Source organism: Arachis stenosperma, chromosome 1 (assembly GCF_014773155.1).
Source record: "Arachis stenosperma cultivar V10309 chromosome 1, arast.V10309.gnm1.PFL2, whole genome shotgun sequence".
NCBI classification, from domain to species: domain Eukaryota; kingdom Viridiplantae; phylum Streptophyta; class Magnoliopsida; order Fabales; family Fabaceae; genus Arachis; species Arachis stenosperma.
Window position 1 is genome coordinate 14,557,905 of NC_080377.1, and position 13,261 is coordinate 14,571,165.

At 35.6% G+C, this 13,261-nt stretch overlaps 1 protein-coding gene across 1 annotated transcript; it reads left to right on the plus strand.

Annotated features, from left to right (window-relative positions):
* The first annotated feature begins 434 nt into the window (after positions 1-434).
* Positions 435-7,131, plus strand: LOC130970721 (ankyrin repeat domain-containing protein EMB506, chloroplastic). The gene is made up of 8 exons (XM_057896892.1): positions 435-834; positions 3,193-3,603; positions 4,079-4,158; positions 4,239-4,341; positions 4,418-4,512; positions 4,603-4,701; positions 4,796-4,894; positions 6,527-7,131. The coding sequence occupies exons 2-8, from the start codon at positions 3,204-3,206 to the stop codon at positions 6,629-6,631; spliced, it is 981 nt and encodes a 326-aa protein (XP_057752875.1). The 5' UTR covers positions 435-834; positions 3,193-3,203; the 3' UTR covers positions 6,632-7,131.
* The last annotated feature ends 6,130 nt before the right edge of the window (positions 7,132-13,261 follow it).

Consider the following 13,261-nt stretch of genomic DNA (forward strand, 5'->3'; position numbering starts at 1 on the left):
CTCAGCAAAGTGTCCGTACTTCATAGATAAGAACGCTATTCTCTCTAATGTCCTGGAAACCGAGTCAGACCAACCGGTTCGATCGGACTAATTGAAAATTGGATTTAGATCCTCTAAAGTTTGAATTTTACTTTAGAGAATAAAATGTAATCTTCTACCCTTGAATAGTTTCTCTTTCATATTTATTCTTGGTCTCACCTATAAAATTAATAGTGAGAGATCACACTTTACTCTTTAAAGTGAAATTTAAACTTTAGAGGATCCAAAATCCAAATCCTTGAAAATTGGTCACTTAACCAATATGATTAAGGTATAAAAGTGCCTCGTAAAAACCGGTCAGAGAACTGACCGAACCGGTGAACCTCCGGGATCGGCCGGGTTTTTTCATGGTCTCCGGTTCGGTGCATCAATGAAAAACGACGGAAGAAGAACGAAGAAATACCCATCCCCTTTCTCTCACTCTCTGAAACCTAATCCTAAGCCCAGCCAGCCACCGTCACCCTCCCTCATCGCCGAACTCTTCTCCTCCAGTATAGGGTGCTGGCGGGACAAAGCGTGGGTGCCGTCTCACTCTTCTCATCGCAGAACTCTTCGTAGTTCTCATCGCTCCTCTTCTCGTCGCCGTCGCACGAGGACGCGTTATCCGGTGGCGTGGCCGTCGCGAAGGTTGATTGGTCAGTCATCGTCTTTTCGAGCGCTCTCTCTCTCTGTGTCTGAGGCCAGCATCCCTCCTCGAGCATTCTGTTGCTCTCTGTCCGAGCTCACTTCCCCTTCTCCGTTGCCGTCACTTCCCATTCCTCCATCGCTGTCACTTGCCTTCCTCCTTCACCGCCAGTAAGCACTGCTGCCTCAATTTATTTTTGCTTGTTTTGTATTTTGTTTGGTTTTCCGATTTCTGATTGAGTTTGTTAATTTTGGCTTATTTTGAGTTACTGAATTTCTGAGTTTGTAAGCCTCCATCCCTCCACTGCTTCTTCAGTTTCATTTTTGGGAGTTAATTGCTGTCTTTCTGGGTTAATTGTTGTTTTCAGAGTTAATTTTCTTCGTTGTTCATTGTTATTAACAGGGCTGGATTGTTGTTATTTTGTTAATTATTGTTGATTATTGATAATTTTCTGAGTTATTTTTGTGCTATTGTTCTAATTCTGAGTTAATTTATTAGTTGTTGGCTTGTTCGTGAGTAAAATTAGTTAAACTTAAAAACTTGTTTGTTATTGTTGTTTCTTCTGGTGGCGGATAAGTGTTATCCTTTATGTGCTTCACTGCATTGTTAAGTTTTGTTATATTGATTCTGATTTCTGAGTTGTTGGTTACTGAATTTTCTGATTCTGACTTGTTGATGGTGCTTTGCTCGGAATGAGTGTGTCAATATGTAATTGAGATACTTGTGCTCTTCAATTGGATCCGGCTCTGATTGATGCTGGAAGAAGAGTTTTCAGTTGAAATCCCGGATGAGAAAACTGATAAGCTTGTTTGCTGCGCCAATGTTGCGAAATACATAGCCTCATCTAAAGCCAACCAGAAAATTGTTGAAAAGCCCTGAAATTTCACTCTGTTAATTTCTTGAGTCCTCTATATGATACACATTTCTAGTTTCTATGGCAACTAATGGCAATATAGGCAGAATATTAAGCACTGGTGGGATTCTACGCTGCGTGATATTATTGGAGTTCAAGAATGCATATCTAAGCTAAGCAGGATTTTACATGAATTAAAAGATATTATGGATGGGTTCAAAAGAAGACACGTGTATGCATAACATGTTTATGATGTTGGTAGGATTTGTTCTCTGTACTTTCTTGAATCATGTGTAGCTATAGAAGAGTAGTTCTTTTATGCTAAAATTTAAAATATTTTCCAATTAATATGGTATTTTAAATATGCTTCTTGTGCATTTCTTGATAATTGAAGTTTGTATCGTCAGTGAACTATATAATTGATCCGTGACAACTGTTGAGTGAAAGAAATAAAGTGAAAGGCATATGAAACTTTCTCCAAATCCTAAATTTACTGAAAAACATATTTCTAAAGTAGAATGAATTTATCAAACTTTACTATGAGATTTCTTAATAGCAACCAACTATCACAACTCACAAGCACATGAATTTCTTTTCTACATATCCCCAATAGAACTCCTTCAATAGACCGCATATCATTAGTCTTTCAGTTTAGCTCTAACTTTCTGGGCATAAATCTTGGGGCTTCCTTTATTCTCATTTGATAATTAATCTTGAACCCAAACTCAGAGCATCAGGGAGAAAGTCTTTTGTAACTGGTCATGATGCTATGTTATCGATAAGCATAATTCCCATCAAGAAAATCACATAACAAACCTTGAAAGCTATGTTTCCTACCACTACTTGAATTTCCATTTGTTCTGCTCAGTGATAAAGTCACTAAATCACTCGGGCTGCATTTGAAAGAGAGACTGTGAGACAGAGACGGGGAGACATAAACTGAGAGACAGAGACTTAAGTTTCTGTATTGTGTTTAGTTTAAAGTGTATAAGACTGAGTTATGTTTTTAGTATCCTATTTGGTTTAAAATATATATGGAGAGAGAAGTCCTAATTTGTTTTCAAAAATGGATAGAATACTAGAATTAGGATTTAAAAAATTAAATGAGTATTTTTTTTTAAAAAAAGGTGTTATTAAAGTTTTAGTTCCCATCCCCAAAAATTTCAGTTCTCTATGTCCCTAGTTTCTGGAGCTACTGAAGGGACTGAAATTTTGTGTCCTACGATGAAATTTTAGTTCCAGTGTTCGGCTACCAAATATGATATTGAGTCCAGTCTCCCAGTTTTAATCTCAGTCTCTGCAAACAAACGCAGCCTTAGTGACTTGACTAGAAGCAATATCAGAGGCAACAGAGAAGGGCTGTGCACCGCTGTGGCGCTGCCGGAAGAGAAGGAAGGTAAAGGCCCAAAGAGCCTGACATCATTGTTGGGAAGAGTAGCCATAGCAGAAGGAGCTGAATTTCTGGAAAGAAATGGATATAATGAAAAGGGATAAACATGCTTATACATTCAGATAAACAGGCTGGTCCACATATGCTGATGTGGCACAAAATGATGGGAGAGAGCAAGACCTTTTTTTCCCCCTCTGACAGCATCTTAGAAATTCTCTTATGTACATGTATGTATGCAACTTGTTTGATTTGTTTTTGTTTCTGCTGCTTTTTCCTTCTTTTCAGGAAAAACCAAAATGGGCTCTGTGGCTACACCACTTCTGACTATTCAATTTCCTGCTACTATTACGGAAACCATCAGGAACTCCAAATTGGGTGCAAGTTTCAATAAAATCTGTAGAAGTACAGGAAAAGGAATACTCAGTTTCTCTTTTGCTGGTGGCAACCACATAGTTGGGGTTAACTTTGCAATCAAAGCAGGCAAAGGAGTATCAAATTTGAAAACTGGGCAACAAGAAGGAACTTGGGAGGAACCAGATATTGACAGTGACAGTGAATCTGATGGTGAAGATGAGGAAACTGAGGATGAGAACCTTGGATTTGAAAGCGATTGGGAGGAGGAAGAAACAAAGACTTCAGCTACTACTGTTGCAAATATAAAATCAACTGACACAAACGAGGAACATGTTAAGAGAGGTACTCCTTTTTTGATAATTAGGTCCTAGCGTAATGTTAAAGTTCAACAGTTCACCACAAAGTTGAAAACTATATTTGATTCTAGCCTTTGTTTATAACTTAAAGGGCCAATTTTCTTGTTGTTTCTCTCCTTTCATATATTTACCTTTATACAAATTGTTACCATAAGAACTTTAAGTGTAAGTGTAGTTGACACTGCCTAGTGGAACAAAGTTTTGTTGTTGTTATACATTTTTTTAACCATAAAAAAAAGACAAGAAACAAAAATTTATTTTTGTAGCTCATTTTCATGCATGTATTAATTACCGTTTTATGTATCATGTGATTGAATTGGTTTCAAACATTGCTTTACATATTTTCTCCCTCTTTAGTGTATCTACTTGTTTCTTTTAACATGGTTGAGCTTCTACAAGTTCTTAAACATGGAAAATGTCCAACAAAATGTGCCTACAAGTAGATATTCTCATTATTGTAGAGATTGAACAGCTTTTGGACCCAGAAGAAAGAGCAATATTGCAACAGAATGTGACTCCTAACTTGGAAAAAATATCAACTGTAAGTCTGTAACTTTACATCCTTCTATCCTACTGTGCTCTTTATTTTATACCCTTGAGTTCATCTTATCATAATTTCAGGAAAAATGGATCCCTTTGCACACCCTTGCTCTGTCAATGCAGATGAGTTGCATGGATAAGCTTCTTGAAGATGGTTTTGATATTGATTTCATTAATAAGGCAAGTGTTTTATATATCGTATGAGAATGTCCATCTTTGTATGACATTCCCCTTAACAGGTAATTTGATCAAACAGGAAGGTCTCACTGCACTTCATAAGGCAATTATAGGCAAAAAAGAAGCTGTGATAAGCCATCTTTTAAGGAAAGGTGCAAGTCCTCATGTGAAGGACAAGGTGAGGAAGAAGCTTTCTTCATGCAGCCGTCGTCACATGCAAACTGCATTCTGAAGTGTGCTTTTGTGCATGTATGTTATCTTATGTTAGGTTGGAGCTACTCCACTTCATTATGCAGTTCAAGTTGGTGCCAAGCAAACTGTGAAATTATTAATCAAGTATAACGTCGATGTCAATGTTGCAGATAATGTAAGGTTTTGTTGTTCCCAATCTTGTTTTTATTCATAAAAGACGTTTCTCAATTTTACTAATTTATAAAATAATTACAATCCTAAAATTTCAGGAAGGTTGGACTCCATTGCACGTTGCCATTCAAAGTAGAAACAGAGATATAGCAAAAATTTTGTTAGTCAATGGTGCAGATAAAACAAGGAAAACTAAGGTGATCTTATTGTTCATGACTTTGTTCCTGGACCGAATTCACTTGATTCCTAATATACTCAGAAAAATTCAGTTGGTTTTCAAAGATTCTAAATTTCAGTTTGATCCCTTCTTTTTAGGGATAAAAGAAAAATTATGAATATAGAACAGGATTGGATCCCAAGCCTAGAAAGACGAGGAGGGTTGTTCGGTGTGCGACTGCCAACGTAAAACAATGTCGCATCCCAATATGGCCACGACGCAATGATGTCGTTGAAGCCATGTTGGGTTGTGTTAGGCTTGCAATAGCCAACATAAAACAAGGTCGTATCTTAAAGCATGGACACGACACAATGGTGTCTTGATCCATGTAGCTGACCCCATTTAATGGGGAAAGGCTTTGTTAAGTAAGCAAGTATATAACAGGACTGGAGAGGAGATTCTCCTTCCAAAACAAACACAAACAAAAGAAGCAACTTAAGATGAAGCATAGCTTTCCAGTCAGTCAACAAGCTTGGTAAAAGGACAATGAGGCTTACACCAAATAGAGGATAACCGAGATCTTTAATCCTCCCATGTTCTCTGTCTTATGTTATTCTTGTTTTTTTGTTATTCTTCTTTTATCCAAAAAACAGAGGTCGTGCCAAATGTCTAACCCTATCCGCATGTCTAGCTTCTTTGAAAAGCTATTGTTGAATGTGCAAGAATTTTGCTCTAACCAAATATTCCAAACAGTAGCATATATGACGCCACAAAAATTTGGCCTCTTTTCTTCTCCGAAAACCAGTAAAACTAATCAATAAGAACTATTCTACCCTTAAGGTTTTAGGGAATAGCCATATGTGCCTTAGAACCTGAAAAATGTTTTATTAAGCACTCCAATTTGGTCCCTCATTGTTAATGATGGACTACAAGTTTGCCCCTTAATTTGTCTTTTGGACATCAAATTTGGTCCCAGACTTGGTGCATATATTTGCATTGTTTGATATTGGAGAATCTTAGATGTCTAGTTTAGTTTCACATGTAAAATTACATACTAAGTCCAATGAAATTTCCACTCTATTTCTATCTTATAACAGAATATATCCTATGAATAAGCTTTAGTATGCTGTATACTTACACCACTCGATAACTTTCTATGAACAGTAAATGTTATTCTATCCAACCATATTAATGAAAAATTTCAATACATAAATCGTGTATTAAATTTCACAAAATTTAGTAATAATTTGATACTTCATCTCATTTTATTTTAACAGATAATATCATTTTGAAAACATAAGTGTTAATTATTAGAATACCAATATACTGAGTTTCAGTTTTTTTTTTTTAATTTTCGTTATGCATGATTATGTGTACAAGACTTTGACTATTTGTGTTAATCCTTTTGGGCTATATGCAGTACACTGGAATTAATTATTAACTTATATCAGTTTTAAACTGTAGAATTTTAGTATCAAGATATTACTGCTACAGGGTAGAATTTAGTGAAGCTAGCTGCTTCTCTTATTAAGTTATTGAGACACTTGATTTGGCATTTCTTTAATACTGACAAATGTGCTGAAAGCATATATCAACCCTTAATGTATGTGCACGCTTGTGTGTGTGTGGTTCTTTTATTTATTCATTTATTTTTTCATTGCTTATGCTTCAGAATGGAAAGACAGCACTGGATCTATGCTTATGTTATGGAAAAGATTTCAAATCTTATGAGCTTGCTCAAGTAGTGAAGGTAGTTCCAGCTGACAGTGCTCTATGATGCGCGAGGCGCAGTCAATCAGAATGTGATCGCGATTGAAGTTTGAGTTGCGACATATCTTCTCTTAATAACACTTAAAAATCATAGCATTCAACCATCTTTGGAGGTCCTAGATCTCTCGACCTTGTTCATGAGAGTCTCGATGAAACCTTACTAAATTGATGATTTTTGGAATATATTTGGAGCATAGCTCTAGTTGACAAAATGGTGCTGTTGCGATGCTGTCGAAAGCGAAAACCACCCACATTATGCAGAGATTGAAGTGCAGATCCAGAGTTCCGAGAGAAAATTACCGAATTATCTATAAGATGAGCTGTTCAAGTTCAAGCCACATTGATCTTTCTACTGGATAATTGTTTCAACTAATACTGGGCGGGGGTGAATTTTTTACTATTAATTCTAGCAACTAAAGGTTAAGTTTCTGTTCATGTAAGTATTGCCTTATTGGTAGATTGGTTATAAACTTCAAATGGGAAATTCATATTTGATTAATGATTTAATTGATTTGTTACTATGTTTTATTTGTTCAGATTTCTCGAGCTTTTTTAATTTTACTTGAAGTATTGGTATGCCTGGCAGCATATACATACACAATACAGATATTTTCACACTTATTCTGTTATTCACTTTATAGTGTCATTAATTGTAGCTGATAAATATAATTTGAGCAATTTTGTTTAGCCTTTGAAGGATTCGTTCTTATTGGCCAACCAAAGATATGTAATGCTTAAATCACTTGGTCCCTTGATTAAAAGATCGAGAGATCTTATCTTCTTGATGTTCTTATGAAGAAAGTCACAAAGTGGTTTCTGAAGTTGTATTTAAGACTCAAATTGATTCTGAAGTTAATAGTTATTTATTTTTATCCTTAAAGATATACGTTGGGACCAAAGTCATCCTGCTAACACTTTTTGTCCATGAGGCGCCACTGAAAAGTTGATTTAGACTAGTTTCTGATATGCTGACAAAGGTAACGGATAGCTGATGTGGTTATAAAAACTTTTTGATGGCAATTTGGTCCCTAAACAAAATTTAAAAATCCTAATCCGCAAATTAGGGTCACTATATCCAAAATTTCTTTTGTCATGTGTTCTCGTGGATTGTCTTCTTCATCTCCAAGTTGAAATGATGATGGGTAGCGCGAGTAACGTGGTTGGGAACTCGAACAACCCACACTTCAATGTAGGGGTGTAAGTTACCGAACCGGACCGAAAATTACTGCAAACTGAACCAAAAATTACAACAACCGATTTGAAAATCGAAAAAATCAGTTTTTTTTTCTGACAAAACTGATCGGTTTGGTTCGGTTTTCGGTTGGCTCGATAGAAACCGAACCGAATCAAACCAAACCGAACATATGCATCAATTTCAATATTTTACTCTTATTATTTTAGTTTATTGACTATTTTGAACCTCTAATTATTATGATTCATATTTTGCTCATTAGAAATTAAAAACCGAAAAAACCGACCAAACCAAACCGCCGTTGGTTTGGTTCGGTTCGGTTGTTGTAAAAGTAGCAAACCGAACGGTTGTGTGTCTGTAGGAACCGAATATATCGGTTCGATTGGTTTTCAGTCCAAAATCGAACCAAACCGAACCGATAACACCCCTACTTCAATGGAAGCGTTGTTAGGAGAACCACCAGAAATAGGGAGTCGCGTTTGCCAGATTGGTGTGGATGCATGTTGCGACTGATTTTGCGATAGTCAGGACTGATACTAATCCAGGGAGGCCCTTCTTTGGTTGCCAAAACTATAATGTAAGTAGTTGTTCTTATTTGTTGTGTTTCTGGATAAAATCTTGTCTCATTCACTTCGAATTCTTTTTGGGTATAGATTGTGGGTAAGAGGTGGTGTAGATTGTTTCTGTGGTCAGATAAAATTCAGGAAGAAGATGTGACAACAATTAAAGGCAAAGTAGGTCTTGACAACGAAGAATGGAAGATGAATGAGATGGGGCTGTGTTGTTTGTATGCATGTTTTCGGATATTGTAGCTATTTTGTTTGTGAAGTAGGATAGACAATCTGGGCAATTGTATCTTGTTAAAAACAAATGAGAGGTACATATACACATTATATTCCTGTAACTGTAAATATTTCTAGTTTGCAAAGAAATATAAATGAACAGTGTTTGGGATTACTCTTGCATATTAGGGAACAAAATAAAACCAAATTAAATACAAGTCAATTCAAGAAAGTTATAATTCATATTCATAATGTCGAAGAAACATCTAAACAAGGCAATATAAAGCCAGAACAATAGTCATCAAGTATATCAAAGTTGTCAAAATATAAACCTCATATATCCCCAACATTAGGATTCTAATTAAGAAAGTATACAAATGAAATAACTTAATCAAAATAAATAGACAAAGACACAGTTGTCCCTAAACATAATAATCTAAGTCATCATTTTTTGGTTTTGGGTGGCTTGAATCCATGAATAGACACAAATCTCATGAAGTTGACAAGCTTTGATACAGTTTCCTATGTTGCACCTTGTATGGGGTTAGGTAGATTAGTGCTTGATGATGGGGTGCTGACTGACAATGTGCTAGCAGGTAGAGTTCTTGCAGGTGGGGTGCTGATAGGCGATGCGCTGGTTGGTTGGGTGGAGGCAGGTGTGATGCTTGTTAATGGAGTGCTTCTGATTTCGGAGAACTTTCTTTAGGAGGGAGCTTGGTTGGCCGAACAGGAGGGAGTTAAACCTATGTATCAAATATGTCAAGTGATTAATATAATTTAAAAGAGTGTTTAAGTAATGAAATCTATACAAGTAACTAATAATATGTACCTGTTGAGGGTCATCAGTTTCTAACAAAACAAATTGAATAAGATCAAGCTAAATTTTAGTTTGAGGTTGTAACACAAGTGTGGCATCATCACTATCTAGAACAGCAGTTAGAGCAGAACTGTTGACCTGATTTCCATTAACATCATTAGCAGTAGCAACTACAGCAAATGCTTTTTCATCAATAGCTTTCATATCATAATTTCTTTTGGTGTGACTTGTTTTACCACAATAGCAACAATGTCCTTTTTTATATTTTTTTTAGAGAGGTCTTCTGCTTTTTGTCCCTAATTGGCTCCTCATCAGTATTTTTTTTCTTAATTGGCCCTGACTTCTTAAATTTTTTTTATTTTGGTGCTTGTGGTATATTATATGGTAATTTTTTTCATAGTGCTTGACTAGGAAGTGGATTTATATGGAAGACATATGTGTTGCTGTGTGCTTCTATAGTCAACCACTTGTGATAGAATTCATTTACCCTTTTACCAGTCCTTGTCAATGCAGCACATGCATGCACACATGATATTTTTGTACAAAAATTCATTACCAATAAATAAATGATACCGGTAATAAACCATGAATAAAATGACTAATAAACATGTATAAAAGATATGCCACTTAGTTGTCAAAAACTATATGTGCATAACCTATTTTCCAAGTTTACAGCTATATTGGTTGGCCAACCATAAACTTCAAATTTCTCATAATTTATATCACCAGATTACATAGGAACCTAATTTTTTTATTCTTTTCTTATCTTTTCCAACCCGTCGTGCTATATTGGAGGTAGGATTCCAATATTGTTCCTCAACTTCATCTTGTTTCTAGTTATAGATCTCATGGCATATATCCTCACCTCTTCTAATAGTGTGATAATAGCAGAGAGAATTTGACCACCATGTTGTGATTTTAGAAATGTCTCATCCAAGTCTATGAGTAGTTTGCAGCCAACTTTAAACCCTCTTTTACATCCATCCAGATGAACATACATCTCAATTGGATCTTCGTTAGGATTGGGTTGGGGCATGACATCCATATTAACAGTGAAACCAGGATTACTTTTCAGCATAATCATTTCATATTGGGCAGTAGCATCTCCATACACTATAGCCATTGCATCCCCCTAAAGTCCTTGTTAATGAAGATTTGTTTAGATCCAAGTCACACTTGCTCTTAAAGTACTGTGCAACTTCAGAATGCTTAAGATTAGGATATTATCTCAATTTTTTCACTAGTTTGCAAGCTAGTCACTTTCTGTTAGCCAGTCTATTTTTAGTCTCTCTTGGACAAGTGTGATCATCCATAAAGGTCTTGATCTGCCAACAATTTTTTTCACTATCTCAGAAAGCATATACAAGCCAACCACAATCCTCGCTCTTACACACATCTCTCCTCCTTACACTGTCATTCTTCTTAAACTAGATTTGCCTTTTCTCCTGAATACCGTACTCATGTACAGTCTTTTTGAACTCCATCTTTGTATTAAATTTAATTTCAACCTCAAGTTTAAACTCTCCAAACCTTCCCCCTTCTTTGAACACAGGGAAGACCTCGTCTTAATCAACCTTCTCCAACTCATCCTCAGTGTTCAGAGGAGTCTTCATTTCTTTTGAGTGCCGTGACTCTCCACCATCAGATTCATCATAAGCTCCATCTTGAGCATCATAATATGGTTCTATATTACCAACCTTAGGAATAGGTCCAAAAAATAGTTCGTCATCTTCAGACCCTGAATCTGCACACATAAGACCATCATCCTCAACTATGATAGCTATCTTTTATTTAACTAGTTTTTTATCTGTTGTGGTCTTCAGTTTAACATCACTCTTCTTTTTTAGTGATCTCTTTACAACCACTTCTTCTTCCTCATTAGAGACCTTATCACCACCGGCCTTTATGGTTTATCCTCTACATTATCACAATTGTCATGACTATCTGAGAATTCATCAAAACTAGACAATGTCACAAACACAGTTTGGAGCTCTTTTTCATTAGCAGATGATCTTTTCACAGTTCCAGTAGTAGTTGTTCTTATTAAAGGCCTCCTTGCATATGGTGTTACATTTTTTAGTCTTTAAGAGTCTCTCTTTAGTAGATCTGACTTCTTAGTTTCTTTTAATTTGGACCTAGTTATAAGTTTTGCAGTGGGTTGGACCATTATTTTTTGTGATGGGTTGGACTTAGTATTAGAAATTGCAGTGGATTAAGCTTACTAATAGAAATTGCAGTGGATTGGGTCTTTGATGTTGATCCTGGACTGAATTTACTAGAAGGCTTTTGTTGTGGGGATTGTTTTGGAGTAGGAATAGCATCTTCAGAATTAACTAAGTTTGGGGTGGGGCTAGTGGTGTGACTTAGTTCTGAAAATTGGAGTTAATGGTGATGTGGTGGGAATTATTTTGGTTCTAACTTTCGTAGTGAGGTTTGGGTTGGGAATAAGGCCTTCTACCACCATCAATTCCTTGCCTTTGGATATTTGGTTCTGCTTCATTAAATACAGATTCAAAGACTCCATGCTCATAGTACACATAGACAATTTTCTTGTTCCTCTGAGCATGGTAACAAAACTCCATGAGCTCCTTATCATGTGTGATAATTTAGAGACCAGTTTTTAGAGGTCTATTAGGCACTAGCCACCAACATTGAGTCACCTTGTCATACCCAATATGCTTGGGATAGTCTCAGACGGAGAAGATATTTAGTGTGTCTACATCAATTTTTGACAACTCAAAAATTTGTCCACCTTTGTAAGACACACTTCCATCATGCTCTGTGATAAATATCCTCCATGGTGATATATGATGGTAATAAAAGGACCATCCATTTGTTATTATAAAAAAATTGAATGATAAGACTCATTATTTTCAACCACATTACCAAATCGGCAAATCCACAACTAAAACATAAAATCCTGGTTTCAACTATGAATACAGTAAACCTTAACCACTAAAAAACAGGTCTCAACTATAACAAATAATCCTGAATCAGTCAAAATTTTTACCTTAACCACTAAGAAATCTAATTTTGATCAAACCCTAACAATAGTGCAGAACACCACACATTACACTAGAAGTAATTCTATTTAACTACTGAAAATATTAAATTAACAACAATAACAAAAAACAGAGTTCTCCTATTATCATTTAATTTTTTTTGCTTACCTCTTTCAGAAAAACCAGTCTTTAGTACACTCTCTGTCTGATAAAGATGACGAATTTGACCCTCGACAGTAGTCGTTTTCAAAGGAGATCGCTTCAGTTACAATAATCACACCAACACCATTAAAGAGTTAAGGGGAGAAGAAAAGATCTCTATTATATTTTGAGAGGGAGAGAGAATACGTTCGTTTAACGTTGAGGAGGATTCTTCAAAAACACTTTTCAAATGAAATGGCGATGTTTCACATTATTTACGCGCCACAAGAAATACTACATCGTTTAATCTTTGCTGACGTGTTAGAAGTTAGTCCAGATCAGCTTTTCAGTGGCGCTTCGTAGACAGAAAATGCTAGAAGGACGACTTTGGATCTTGGCGTGCAATTTTAGAAATAAAAATGGATAATTATTAACTTCAAAAATCACTTTAAATCTCCTAAAATTTTAAGAACTACTTTGAGACTTAAGCCTGTTCTTATATTAAACATTGTGATATTAGACTCTATCTTTTTGCTTTTCTATATATAAGATATTTCAAATGTGCGATTTTTATATTTTTTTATGAAGTTATAGTGCTCTCCGTATAGAATAAAAGCTAAGTTTCATATATAATGAATTTTACATTAAAATAAAGAAACTTATAAAGTGATAGAATAAGATATTAATTGTTATTAAATAAATA